The sequence below is a fragment of the Rhyacophila brunnea genome, unplaced genomic scaffold, assembly GCF_057557595.1.
Source record: "Rhyacophila brunnea isolate RB1 unplaced genomic scaffold, BYU_Rbru_1.0 scaffold_4, whole genome shotgun sequence".
Classification (NCBI taxonomy): domain Eukaryota; kingdom Metazoa; phylum Arthropoda; class Insecta; order Trichoptera; family Rhyacophilidae; genus Rhyacophila; species Rhyacophila brunnea.
The window spans coordinates 34,992,691-35,008,679 of record NW_028233068.1 but is presented as its reverse complement, the minus strand read 5'-3'; the positions used below and the strand labels follow the sequence as shown (position 1 = coordinate 35,008,679).

General features: G+C 31.8%; 1 protein-coding gene across 1 annotated transcript in view; it reads right to left on the bottom strand.

Annotated features, from left to right (window-relative positions):
• lost (methenyltetrahydrofolate synthase domain-containing protein lost) overlaps positions 1-15,449 on the bottom strand; it is a 33,337-nt gene extending 17,888 nt beyond the window's left edge. The window contains exons 1-5 of the mRNA XM_085955000.1: positions 15,261-15,449; positions 3,890-4,103; positions 3,348-3,505; positions 756-842; positions 535-623 (exon numbers count right to left, since the gene is read on the bottom strand). Coding sequence (XP_085811126.1) covers positions 535-623; positions 756-842; positions 3,348-3,505; positions 3,890-4,103; positions 15,261-15,300 — 588 coding nt within the window. The 5' untranslated portion in view covers positions 15,301-15,449. The remainder of the gene's footprint in view (positions 1-534; positions 624-755; positions 843-3,347; positions 3,506-3,889; positions 4,104-15,260) is intronic.
• Positions 15,450-15,989: the final 540 nt, after the last annotated feature.

Below are 15,989 nucleotides of genomic sequence, written 5' to 3'. Positions count from 1 at the left end.
TACTATATAAACCAAAAAAGATAACATTGCCAAATATAGTTTTCAAGGCCATGTAATATTATTCAAAAGACAGAAGTGGAATGCTAATAAAAAGTCTCGATAATATAATTTATCAAATACCTTTTTTTTGATAAGCGCCATATTATGTTGCATGACATTTCACCTCCAATGCATGAATATTAATTTTACACAAATTGTAATAGGTTTATCTCAAATTTACATTATGTAATGTCATCTTCCATGTATTATCACTATTTTTAGGTGGTAAATAAACATTTTATATCAACAAAAAATTGATCAAAATGAAATAATTTAGCAAGTTTAAAGACAATATTAAAATTATTAATATTGGAGGCATTTGAAAAATAATTATGTACAAGATAATATTATCAATTAATAAAAACTAAAAATCATATGATTAGAGTTACCATTACCGGTTCAGTAGATTAATTATAAAGTTGTGTAGTTACTACTAAAACTTTAAATTATTGAAAATCAAATGGCAACATTAAAATTATATCTAAGAAATTATACCTGCGAGTCGTGCACTGTGGTGACAATTAGAGTTTCTGGGTGGATGGACTTAATTTGAGCAAGAAGACTGAGATATAAGTCGACATTACCTGTAAAAGAAAAATATATTGTACAAAAATGAAACAAAATGTATTAACCAAGTTATTTTAGGAGTGCCAATCCATGTTATAGCCAGTATTCCTTTATTACACATATTGTATGTTATGTAGAAATTAACAAACCGTTTCCGCGACCGACACGGTGGCCATCTCTGGAAACGGCCACGGAGCCAACTACCACCAAATCCATAGGCACCATACTTTCCATATCTGAAAAAATAATTAAAACAATAAAAAAAATGGATTTATTGATGTTAACAGCTATGATTGGTCGAATTAGCAAACCATGGCTGTCTTTTGTTTGCAAAAAAAATTGTATATTCTTGAAAAGAATATCTTATAAAAGTTTTATAATTAGTTTTTAAATACACAAACACATCTTCAATATGTTAAAATGTATGCAACTACTCATTTCAATAAAACATAAAACATAACTTGTGTATAGCTCAGGCAAAATCACCAACCACAGAGGAATGTTTCATTTAAAAGCGTGAGAAAGTGTTATTTGATACAAGAAATTAGAGTCATCATATGACTTGACAAAGCATCTCTATACCTATTTATATGTATCCCGTTTATAAATAATATAATTTCCTTACTGCTATTGACTAGCGCATTATAATTCTGTCTGCCAAAGGAAATAGGAGACAATATCGTCACTCTTCTGGCAGAAGACACTAATTCGAAAAAATGACATATTGAGTTAATACCAAAATGTTTCTTATTTCAAACTTTACCGTCTGGAAACCTTCTTAATAAATAAACAGTCTTTATTTTAAAGTCATCCTTTTTACGATTACTTAATAAACTCACATGATAGACCATTATTTCAAACATTTTAACAACTTCAAAGTCAAATTACTCAAAACTAGTATTCTCCAGTTAGTGTGTTCTGCCAGAACAGAGACGATATGATAGTTTGGTAAAATTTGAAGAGTTTTAAATGCCATAATAATCAAAGATACAAATGCGCGGAGGAAAAAAATGGATGAAACATGCACTACTGAGTGACTAAATTTCATACAGAAACAGTAGTTCACATAGGTACAAAATTATCCTTAACTCAATATCCTTTTGGACTTAAGAATTATCTTCCCTTTCCTTTAGAAAACAGAATTAATTAATTCCATAATGATAAACTTATAATAATTACTATGGTACTTAGCGATTTAGCAGAAAGCAACCATTAATGATCCAGAAATACACTGAATCTTAGCATCATTTACAGTAGAAGTGAGTATGAAATTATAATTATTAAAAAAATATATATAGGTACCTAACAAAAAACAAATTGGATATTAATTATGTGCCAACATGAAAGATAGGTAATATTATTTAATGATAAGAGGCAGAATTTGTTAGATAAGAGAGTATTGAATTCATATATAAGTCAGAATGCTTATCAACATAAGAAATAAACATGGCAATGCTTAATCAATAAAATTAATGTAGTAAATATAACAATATGTTTGTTTATTTGCAATATTTATCTGATACAGTAATAATCTTTTGGTTGCCAGATCATATTATAAGGCATTTGCAAAATATATACTAATAAAATAGGTATCTGCAGAGATACAGATAAGTATATTATCAAATTGGCAATGCTCGAACTGTACTTAATACATAAATTCGATGGGTGATTAACACAAAAACCTATCTAGAAAAAATGCGTTTTTAGTTGAGTATACAGAATTGTTCACTATAATCGGTTCTATCTGTAACACAAAGACATATCTCCATATATTATATACTATGAGTAAGAAAATAATCTAAAACGTATCTCATAATTTTTTCGAAAAAAATTAACACAAAAACGTATCAGCTCATACATTTGTGTTTATCGAATTTTTTCTGACAGTTTGGAAACACACAAACGTATCGCCTTGTTTTTCAACTGTCAAACTGTTTCTTTTTCATTTTGAAGTCATTTTACATAGTTTCTTCTCAAGAAATACTACATAAAATTAAAAAGACAATATATGGTAACTCAAAAACATAAGATGATATCCCTTTTTTTATAAATAATGAACATCAGGTATGATGAATCTCTAGAAACTTTTCACTGTATTGAAAGGGAAAAATCTTTATTTTATACACCAGGTTTGCCAAAAAGTCTAATCTTGAGAAAGCTTATTTTTTCCACTCATTAAAACTTGCCAATTTGTAGATACGTTTTTGTATTAGGAAAATAACAAACTAAAAAAATAATTTGAAAGTTTATTGGAAACATAAAAACGTAAGTGGGTCGACTTTTTTTAAAACAGTATATTTTTTAAACATATATCATCAAAATTACATTTCTTTATCAATTGATTTAAAAGAGAAATGATTATATTTCAAGAAGTTGAATATTTCATCTTTCTATCATTCTTAGTTTTGTTAAACAAAACCTCGTATAACAAAAAAAAAGTTTGATTTGCCTCTCCTGAAAAATCGACTTTTTGTAGATAGGTTTTTGTGTTAATCACTCATCGAATAAAGAGGATCTGCACAATAGTTCTAAAAACAAAACAGAAACCATTGCCAAGAATAAAGAGGGTGAAACTGTGATGTTCCTCCTTCTTTCCCTCCCCTACCTTCACAATAGGATTCAAATGATTGGCTAAATGGGACTGTAATATGCTCCAACTGGGGAGGGGAGGGGAGTGGAAATGGCAAATGGCTAAAGAAAAAGAACTCTAGTACCAAAGTAAAAAAAATATATGGTTATACCTATCTGTGTTCCATGCTCCTTGAGTCCTTTCAGAGTCAAAGATTCGGTCATTTCCACTTCAGTCGCGCCTTCCTCGGCAGTGAGACGTGTTGTGAGGTAAGCCCTCGGACGGGGAGACTGTATGTACAAGGTTTTACCCGATTGCAAGCAAGCCAACCTGATAGATGAAGATTTACAAATTGAAAATAATTTCACATACATACTGCAAAGAAACAAATTTGAAACAGGAGCCCACAATATTTACTTTTTTACTACCGCAAGATAGGTACAGGCACCTACTACTTATTTAATGTAGGTACTTGATTTGATTGCGCCAACATGTTGATAAATTTACATAGTTTGGATAAAAGCGATAAAATAAGAAATACGTACGCAATAACTGTAAGAAAAAAGCTGGGAAATAAAGTAAGTATCAATTTATGGTCATCCATGGACCCATGACACTGAAATAGGTCTCTGAGTCTAGGATAGTAAAAAATATGTGAAAGTAAATTGCAAATTCATACATATTTTACAGATCGATAAAATTTAGTCTACATACCTGACGCTGTCTTGAGCCTTGTCAGGATTGACCAAGACATTCTTAGCATTTTTGAAAATGTCTAAGTCCTTGAGCGCCTGCGCTGCTTCGGGTGAGTTCACAAAGCTTGGTATACGATGGTGATAGGAGACGAATGGAGGCCTAATGTACAGTTGGTTCTTGAGAAGATGCTGCCATACTTGGACGCGAATTGACTTTTTGGTCACTGCCACAGCTGTAAAGACAATAATTATTAGAAAGGAATATCGATGTTGCAACACTCAAGCAGTAAATAAATATTATATGTGTGGATCAGGTGTTGTGGCTATACAACTACATAACATTCTATTGTTCCAACAGCCGTTAGTTTCAATTATTTGTCTGCTTCTACTGATATATTGACCATTAAACTAAATTATTCTGAGAAATTCTGAATTGAGTAATGAATTCGCCAGCCAATCGTTTCCTCTCTGCAGATCGCAATGAAAAAATACTTAAACATTCCACAATTGTAAAAAACAGCTTGTGGAAAGATGAAATCCTCTAGCTCAAATAAAATATGGTATTGTTTCAATCTTAATAAAAATATTGCAAGATCACATTTTCTTAAATATCAGATGTTAAGTCAGTAATCATAATGCTGGAAAAATTGTTCCCACCGAAAATGTCCCATTTTTGCATTTCAGAAATCAGGCAACCTTAGGTATAAATAAGTATGAGATAAAATAATAACTGAACTAGTGAATACTGAGTACAAAGCAAATGTGTGAGCTATCTACCTACTGTCGAACAAGATCTCCTTGTGAACGTGTTAAAACTGTGAACTAATTATAATTAATAAGCCCCTCTTGTTTTTAACCGCACTTCGACTGCAACGACTTCTGGTTATCAAAGAGTTGTCCACGTGTTAAAACTGTAAACTAAAAAGCCCCTCCTATTTAGTTAATCGCACTTTGACTACAGCGACTTCCGGTTATTGCCTAGATTTTCTGGTCGGACAGTAGTAGTTAATGTTTCATAACAAAGATTCATTTTTAAATTCCATGTTTTACTCCAATTTATTATTTTGAGCACAGGTGCCATAGGAAGAGATCAATAAATTATTATCATTTTTAGCAAAATATGACATTTATATAGGTCAGGGATGGCGAACCTTTTTGCATACTCGTGCCAAAAATTCCCAAATAATATTTTTCGACTGTCTGACGTGTCGAGCAGTTTTTTTATTGCGAAAAAGAGTTTTTTTTAAGGGGGGACATGCTCGTCGAAGGTCAAAATTGAGTTTTTATTGTATTTTCAAACCATGATCCTGGACACTCCTTAAACGTTGTAGATAATCTATTTATATAATTTTGAAGCTTCATTATTCTTTATAGTTATTTTAAACATTTGATGACTGCATAAAGTATTTTTGTTACATAAAATAATATTCTTTTAAACCTCTCGCTCTAATGTTTTAGAATATAGTCATATTTCGGTACATAACCGTGCAGTGGTGTTAAGATTTTCTACGTTTATTAATTTTTAAACGCATTTATGAAACCATTAGTATAATTTATTACAAGATAATTTTTGTAAAATATTCACGATAAAAAATTATATTGATAATCTCTGTGATCCCAAATTTGACAAGAATTAGGCATTTTATTATTCAAAAAATCGGCAAGATTAACACATTTGAAGATGATTCTAAAGATACTTATTATAAGCTATGTCTTTGACCATTCAAGTGTGATAAACATCTAATGAAAAATGATTACTTTATAATAATTATTGACCTAAGAATAAGGTAGTGTTTTTTGAAATACGCCATTTCTTTTGTCATTCCCCAGTGGTTAAGCTACAACATACGGCCGTAGCCATAAATTGACAAACTATAATTAAAGTAGGGAGTAAAATTATGTTAACGCGCGTGTTTGAACATGTACCTAACCGAATTTTTTTTTATTTTTTTTTAAACGGTACATGTTCAAACACGCGCGTCAATATCATTTTACTCCCTACTTCAATTATAGTTTCGTCGCTATAGTACTTGTTTTCCGAATATCCATTTTTGTCAAAATCTACATTTTAATGCAGTTATATTTCTTTTGTCTAACTACACCGAAATCATTTATAAAAATTGTATATTTTCATGTAGAAACAGAGATATTTTTTTAAAAACTCCGAATACGCCATGTTTCGCAACGATTGCTTTGTGCTTATTTTCCGAATGTCAAATAGAATAGCTCGGTCTCACTCTCGCATATCGCTTTCATATAGCGCTGTCTACTTCTAATGTCGCTCACTTCATATGTGACTGATGTCTGTTTTTCGTCTTTCAAAGCGCGCGATTGTGACTACTATTGTGTTATTTTAAGTTTCTATCGTTTAAATAGTGAATTTATCAAATTTAAAGTTATCAATCTTGTCTAGTACATCACCAGTTCGCTCTGAACTTACAGCAGAGTTATGGAAGTAAGTATTTTAACCTAAATTACTGTATTTTGTACTGAGAAACAGAGATAATATCCCAACGGTCATACGAATTGTACAGTGTGACTCGGTAACTACTGTCTTAAAAAATAATAATTATTAATGTCTATAATCAAAACTTTTTCTGTTTTTAATTTACTTTATATCTATTCATGCTAAAATGTACGCGAATATTTAATCTCATTTATTAATAAGATGTATGTTTATACCTATTTTTTTTTTGGTGGATTTCCATTGAATAGTACATATGATTGTATTTTCAGTATAATTTAAAGTATAATTGAGCCGTTGCCCGGAATAACGTTGTATCCAACAATATTCTTGTTTTGAGAAAAATGGAAAAAATTAAACCAGTTATGTTTTGTTAGATTTTATATTTTAAATACAATAAACATACAATTATTAAGAGTTTTAAATGTAAAGTGGCGAAGAAGGGCAATTAAATTTGGATTTATTACAAAAAAATATAGTAAATTAGTGGAAAAATGTTGTATATGAAAATTTCACATACAACATTATTCCGCAAAATGTATTTTATTCATTCTGCTTCACTCAATAGTGCCTTAGAAAGGGCAGCATGCTCATCTAACATGAATTCACACATGTCATTGAGGTCTTTGAGCTTAGAATTATCTTCGTCTGCTTTCTGAAGATAGCGTCCGACATTCGACTCTCAATACATGAGACGAGATAATGACTTTGTCCATTGTGATTCAGTAACCTGAATGCTAATTGAATATATGTCTTGATATTAAAATCGAGAACATATCCCGGATTAAATTTTTTTTGGCACAAACGCGACCTTGCAAAATTGAACTAGGAACAATTAAAAAAAATTGAAATGATATTAGATTAAGTTACAATATATTATAGAACACCCAAGGTGGCAGCGCGGCTTAAGCGTTGGACTATCACGCCGTGGGTCTCAGGTTCGAATCCTGGGTCTGGCAAGTACACATATTGTTTTTCAATTTGTGTGTGAGTCAGGGTGTGGACCTAATAGGTTGAGCAAGTGGCTGACATCCATTTCTCGTAAAAACAAAATCTGTTAATACAAACCTCTACTCTGTGGAGGCCCATATGATCCTATTAGGATCGGACATGGTCGGAGATAGAGCACTACAATGCTAGCATTATTATCAAACAACATTTCCAATAACAATATGGATAAATCAATTGAATACAATCGATTAACGTTCGACATATTAATAATATGTCGAACGTAATAATTTTATTCATGAAATCAACAGAACTGTCAAATGGTATACAACATTATTCCACAAAACTGTTTCAACGGGTTAATTGCAGGCTTAATAATATTTTTTCTGGATAAATACTCTTTTCCTACATCCTTCAGCTTCCTAGCTTTGATATTTGTCCATTTTAAAACATTAGATGTCCGTTTTCTTCCTTTATTCAAGTGAATTATACCACGCTCCGTGATATTGACGGATGGCGACGCCATTTTGACAATAGCATATACAACGTTCTTCCACAAACCAATAACTTTAAAATGCTGCCACAAGCCTAAATATTTTTTCTTTGCCATACTACCTACCTTAAACGATGCATAAAAACATACCCAACATTATTCCATCAATAACTCAACATTGAAAATTTTGTTGGATACAACATTATTCCGGGCAACGGCTCAATTATAATACTATTGGCTATCCAATAGATATTTTAGTAAATGTACGATCTATTAAGATTAATTCTGGTTTCGTGAGTGAATATTTTATATAATAATATTATACTCAGGATATATTCGCAATCAATGGTTATTAAATAACACATGCCCCTATTTTTTGTTCCATGCCAATAAAACATAATACCTAATATGCAATATATGGTTTGTAATAAGTTTAATTGTATCAAGTTCGATTAAAATCCATAATGAAGCATTATTTGTGACCAATAAAAATATCGTTTTAATATAGAAAAGAGGAAAATTTTACTACCTACATTATTATTACGTAAATCTATGGATACAGATTTTTTATAACTATAATTAGGTATATAATTTTATGTTGATTCCCAATTTTGTAAACAGAAAATGGTGAATGGCATATTTTATAATTACCTATGAAATTAGGTAAAAACGATCATTGATACAACTTGATCACCTATTTACACAAAATCATGTACCTATCAGTAAATTTATTAAAAATTACGTAAATAAATATTAAGTTTTTAAGTTTGTACTTTTTGACCACACGGTATACCGTGGTCCATGCAACGATACGCTACGGTCTTACATTCCGAATGTCCTTTTTTTGTTCCGAATATCCACTTTTCGGAGCCAGCGCTGAGAATGATCCGTATATCCACATTGCTTACTTGTAAATAAAACGTATTTTCTCTTAGTTTAATGAATTATACTAATATGTTATTCATCAAATCTCTTCTTGGATAATGTGGCAATCATAAAAAGGAGACAGAGTGCTTGATATATAAACTGATATTTAAATATAAGACAGGGAACTTTGTTTTTCGTTTCCTGAACAATCGACATTTCGTCTATTCGGAAAACAAGTACTATAGCGACGGTTTGTCAATTTATGGCTACGGCCGTATTTTTTAGCTTAACCACTGGGGAATGACAAAAGAAATAGCGTATTTCAAAAAAACACTACCTTATTCTTAGGTCAATAATTATTATAAAGCAATCATTATTCATAAGATGTTTATCACACTTGAATGGTCAAAGACATAGCTTATTATAAGTATCTTTAGAATTATCTTCAAATGTGTTAATCTTGCCGATTTTTTGAATAATAAAATGCCTAATTCTTGTCAAACTTGGGATCACAGAGATTATCAATATAATTTTTTATCGTGAATATTTTACAAAAATTATCTCGTAATAAATTATACTAATAGTTTCATAAATGCGTTTAAAAATTAATAAACGTAAAAAATCTTAACACCACTGCAGAGTTATGTACCGAAATATGACTATATTCTAAAACATTAGAGTGAGAGGTTTAAAAGAATATTATTTTATGTAACAAAAATACTTTATGCAGTCATCAAATGTTTAAAATAACTATAAAGCATAATAAGGCTTCAAAATTATATAAATAGATTATCTACAACGTTTAAGGAGTGTCCAGGATCATGGTTTGAAAATACAATAAAAACTCAATTTTGACCTACGACGAGCACGTGGGCCGTTAAGTTTAAAAAAAAAAAACGGTGTGTGCACTTATGTACGCACGTTAGAAGTTATACTTCTTTGGCATAACAAAACAAAAACAAAACTTGTGATAAACTAGATTCATTGACTAGCTCTTAATTATCTTTTTAAATTACATACTAAAGAAAAAGGCCCGTTTATTGGAACGCCGTTGGTTTAATTCTATACACTTTAACTTATATTACTAAATTATATAATGGTTTCTCATTGTTTTTATTTTTAAAGTACCAACTGTCACTCTGAATGTTTAATCGTTTGTTTACGTAAGGAATTGCAAATGGCCAACCATAATAAATTCACTGGCTAGGCAACGGAACAATTCTAAACTATAATATTATACTGTATAATCGTCACGATTGCAGTATCATGCTGTGGCGTAAAGGTAGTGCGTTCGGCTGATAACCGAACAATCGGTGGTTCGAATCCAATCGAGTGTTTTTTTCGTGTGAAAAAATTAATTATGTGTTACATGTCACACGCCAAAAATATACCCTGATCTGATTTTCCAAGAGAAGTATAACTTCAAAATTAGTTTTTAAGAATTCTATTAAAAAGGTTTCAAAATTTCAATTGAGTTATTGATATTCTATCTTTCATCGTATTTCTAGTCGAAGGCATATCTTTTATTCTTTGAAGATTATTTTCTTTGTTTTCAAATTACTCTAAGAGATCGTGGAAGCATTTAAACCACACTTCTTTCATATTATAATCTACATCACTGAGCGGTTTTCCATTTTTAGAGATTATGTTTGAGGTAAAATAACAAGCAGTTAATATATTTGAATGACTGCCGATAATTAATTTCATAAGGTTTGTTGATTGAATATTTTTATTTTTAATTCCCCGATCCTAAGGACCGCGACCTATGCAATCGTATATTTACATTAAACGTAATGATTTTTCTTGAAAATGATTTGCCTGCAATTTTTCATTATATGATGCATTTCGTCGTTTCCGTGTGCGCATCGATTGGTACTTAAGCATAATATGAAAAACCGAAGAAAATACGCATGGCTATGTCGTCATTATTTTGTAAAAAAGGCATTTTTTAAATAGTAATTTCTTTTCTCTTCGAAATGAAACATTCGCGTGCCATGCAAAATCATCTTGCATGCCATAGGTTCGCCATCCCTGATAGATAAGAATAATAAGAATAAGGAGCATAATGAATGTCTGGCATGCCTTTAATAAAGATTTGATTTATCGCACCATTGTTCCATCAATCTAAAATGTCTAATGCAATGCACAGTATCTCTCATTATTTCCAACTTCTACCTAAAGGATATTATTGTATAGGTATCCTCTTTCCTTATCAAACTAAATGCCTAAGAATGCCATGCCTAATATTTGTTTTTGTATAGAATAAAAATAGCTTTTCAATTCAGTTTAAATTCAATCTTAGAGAAAGATGGATCGACTGCATTCACTGTATCAAACCAGACTGTAACATGTTATTTTATTGTCTAAAATATAATTTACTATTTAAATTATATTAATTAGCTTCTAATAAAATCAGTTTAAATGTAAAAGGTATTTATATGAAAATGATCCCGCCGCTCCATAACAGTATTATCGTCCGGCCAAAACATACAACTACAAGACTCATTCTGAAGTTAACCGATTTTCACGAGCTGTCAAATAGTACCATACAATAACATTGTGTCTTGCTTACTCCTGAAGAATGACATTGGCGAGACAGTCAGCACTTTTACGTGTAAACAGTTATTATCGCGATAGTTTAAAATACATACTATGGATGTGTACAGGCGCTATTTGTTGAAGCACATTCGACTAACAAATGAAGAAACCCCCAAGAATGATAAACATATTTACTAAATATTATTAAATATAATCATAAGTAATCAAATTCAATGTAAGATAATAACACAAGTCGATTTAAAATATAACCTACAATGTTAAATTGGATGTCAAAGGGTGAAACTAATTATCTATATTCAGAGATAATTTATCAAATGAACAACACTTATACTGAAACATTACATTTGCCAATTTGTTGATTCGAATCAACTAGAAACTATTTTTTGTCTACAAATAAATGTTTTACTTGGAGACAGGAATTTATAATGTTGTCAACTCTTTATTTGTTTTTTTTTTTTGCTATTGCCTACTTCTATTATTATTTTGGACATACAATAGTAAAATTTGTTGTATTTTAGTCAATATACCGATCCCTTTCAGGAAAAACTATAAATGCAATAATTGTGTGAAACAAATTGATAGCAATACATAACTTAACTAGAACATTTTATAGAAGACCAGGCAATGCTGTAAATCATCACATTGTCAGGCAAATTATAATTGTTGTGTAGGTACAATACAGATTTTCACAAACCCTACTCTGAACTGACTGGATGTATGGCGCCTGTACACGTGCATGGGTTTACTGGCAACAAGTGTGTATTTTAAACTATCGTGACAATAACTGTTTACACGTAAAAGTGCCGACTGAATCTCCAATCTCATTCTTCAAGAGTAAGCGAGACGCGATGTTGTCATTTTATGGTACTATTTGACAGGTGGTGAAAATAGGTTAACCTCAAAATGAGTATAGTTGGTTTTTTTGCCAGCATGTTCGCCACTATTGTTCTACTGCGCAGGCGCGCAGATCGAAAAAATCCTGCTGTCGCATGAAAATTCAGAAGCTTCCAAACTTTTTTGATTCATGACCGTGCAATTTGCCAACTGCAGGATAATACATGTTTACCCATACATTTTCTTGTTATGGCTGCCTGCAATAATACATACTGTCAACAGTAAATCCATGCACGTATAAACGGGGTAGTAGGTATATCGAATTCGACCCCTGCAGAAAAGTCTACAATAGGTCGTACTCAAAAGAAACTAAATTAAAAACAGTCTTATCGTTTAATTGCAACTTCTTTCACAAGTTTCATCCTGATCAACTCACCGATGACAGAAACGAACGCTGCAATGACTGAAGGCAGTAAGTAGATTTTAATTAATACCATGTCATTTTTATGGTGGTAGTCCTTTTTGAAATGTAAAAATAAACAAAACCTGTTGTAACCGAGAAATAGGTAAGTTGTGTTAGGTTGCTTATGCTCGTCATCTATACATCGTATCATGTATAATATTGGTAATGAAATACAATTTGTAATTATAATTGCATAAATTTGGAGGCATTAATCATTTTTTTACAATGTGGAGTAGGCACTGTATATTTTCCATAGTTTAGTATTACATGTCCCTGCTGACATACCTATGAAATTCAGAGACTTTTTTAAAAAAATGTTGACAATAGAAAAACTGCAATTACTCTCCGAATAATAATAATTGAAAGACAGAGTTAACATTAAAAAGATTTTGTGCTTCACCTAAATTACAATACACTTGAGCAAATATAAAATTATTAGGAATTTATTGATACTGTTTCAATATTTGCAATATGAAGAATAAAATGAAACATCAGTTATCTACCCATACAGTTCACAAATTCCGTAGTTGTTGGGTAGCAATGTAAAATTATTTCACTTGTCTCCTCCTAGACTGGAATACCTACTTACTTAAAGTGGTGTAAAATTCTTCCTCAATTAGTATCTTTTAGTTATAAATATATTTGGCGACGAGCCAACTATCCAATATAAGATAAAATAGATACCTAGGTTCTTACCCACCTACAGAACAACAGGAGCAAAGACCTGTCCAATGCCACTAACTCAATACTTGTAATAAACAAAGACTAAGTGTTGTTTTGTTCTTAAATAAAATTTTAGAATGGGATAAAAATTATTTATATTATCGCTGTACTGGACACCGCAATGGCAGCCCATGTGCGAATCTCCTTTCCGTGAAGAAAGAATGACAATATATAATTATCATGTACCTTTGACTTAATACCCCGTTTACACGTGCATAATTTACTGTGTACAGTAAGAAGATGTATGAGGAAACATGTATTATCCTGCAGTTGGCAAGATTGCGTGCATGAATCAAACAAGTTTGGAAGCATCTGAATTGTTCTAATTTTTTATGCGCAGTAGAACAATAATGGCGAACCTGCCGGTAAAAAATGAACTAGGTAGGTACTCATTTTGACGTTAACTGATTCTCAATACATCCTGTCAAATAGTACCTAAAATGACAACATCGCGCCTCGCTTACAAGCATGGCAGAAAAACAGCGTAAACCTGAACTAAAAATACAAAATACATGAATATAAGCCCTCTATAGATGAGTTACCTTCAAGAGAGCACATTATATTATAAATATTTAGATTGCACTCTTAGACAACTGGGACATTAAACATAAATGCAAGTCAAAAAGCCGGGGCAGCTTTTACCCGACTGAGGAAAATACTAAGTAGTGAAGACCTAAAGCTTTGACTCGGAATGAGAAAGGTCAATGCAGTCTTTTCAACCTGGAGTGAATTACTATATGGAGTGGGAGGCATGAGCACTCACAGAAGCAACACTCAAAAAACTTCAAAACTTTTGAAATGTGGATGTAGCGACATGCTTCGACATGAAAAATGCACAAAAAATAATAATCTAAAAACTATACTTAGTAGGTACCTATACCTAGGTACTTTGGACACATCATGTGGCACCCTGAGAGGTATCATTCAAGGGAAGATTCCAGAAAGTAAAGCCTGGGCAGAACAGTGTCCTGGAAGAATCTCCGAGTTTAATATGAGATCTGCACTAGGTAGGTACCTACATCCTTGTTAGGAGAAATGAGACAGGAAAAGATAGCCAAAATCAACACCAATACAACGCATTATGGTACAGAGAGAAGAATGCACGAATGGGATTCTGACCTACGAGAATATTGATAGGTTGATAAATATTGTGTGCACCGCTCAATAATAATTGTTTCATATGAATCTTTCTTGTCATTCATTTTGGTTCCGCATGGAATTGTCCTGCATATTACTGGGCAGCTACCATTATCCTGATAATTAGTTAGGTAAGTAGGTAATAACAAGGCCGACCTTACAACAATAATCTCTATGAACAACCCCCACAATCCACAAAAATTACGAAAATTGCTCACTTGGTTGTTTAATTTAGGTAATAAATGAATGTGGTCGAAATATCGGTGATAGGTGCTACACATTATATTTTGTGATAAATTAAAATTCCTACAAATTAAAAAAAGTATACCTAGGCACTTAAATGTCAAGCAGATGCTAAAGTATTGGGAAAAGTATAGATAAATGTGTATAAATGAATACATGCGCTTACTACAAAACAACGTAGGTATGACATTTTTTTTAAATTTTATTTAAATGAACAATGTGAATCGAGAATACTGCTTATTAATACATGTGGGCGGAAACGAATCGTAGCAATAATTTAAATATTCAGTGTATATTATAGCTACGAAGTGTACATCTGGTTAGAAATATCTTCCAAACATTTGATTAGACGAAATCAAAAAAAAAAAAACAACTCGCCATGCTTAGCTGTAAATCAGATGCTTTTGACGGACATTTAAAAAGCGTCCGAAATTTGGAACCGCGTTGAAAAAACAAAATCATTCCGGTTTCAAAATAACTGCATATATGATTGTTAATTCACTTCCCGTGGTAAATAATGATACCAGCGATGATTTTAACATGAAATGAAACACTCACAAGAGGAAACACTACGTCAAAAGTAACGATGCATCAATTTAAGTAGTGCCGACAACACAAATTAAACATTTATTAAATTTACTTTGGGTTTAAAAACTTACGGGTTGTTTCTGAAGCCTGAGAACTGTCTCCGTTCAACATGATTGAGCTTTTAATTAGATGTTCGTTATTTACAACAATGTCAATGCTGTCACATTTGACGACGACGGTAATCGAACGAGCGCCGAAATTATTGTGATTCGATGCAGCTATTGCACAACTCGTCACAGGTAAAAATAGAATAGACTGCTTCACTGCTATCCAGTGTTGCCATATTTTGAAAGTGGAATTATAGTACAGAGCCTCCAAAATTATAGTATTTGGGAATAAAATATAGTACGCGTTGTCATCTGTTAAAAATGTATAGGTTTTTTGTAACTCAGAAAAAAAATAACGGAGAATTTAGTAGAGTGTGTAAATATTTCACCGCGGGCCGCAGGTTCCCAGTTTTTCATAGTCGGCTCGTTTTTTTTATGGAAACTATTTCGCCGCGGGCCGCAGATTTCCAAATTTTCAAAGACGACTCGATTGCGGCATGGCAAATGCGAAATTATAGTACTTTTATATTAAATTATAGTACGATATTCAAAATTATAGTATTTTGGGCGTACTATACCCGTTTTATATCGTACATAGTACGCGGACCAAAATTATAGTACACATACTATAATTATAGTACGGTTGGCAACACTGCTGCTATCCAGTGTTGCCATCTTTTAAAGTGGAATTATAGTACAGAGCCTCCAAAATTATAGTATTTGGGGTCAAAATATAGTACGCGTTGTCGTCTG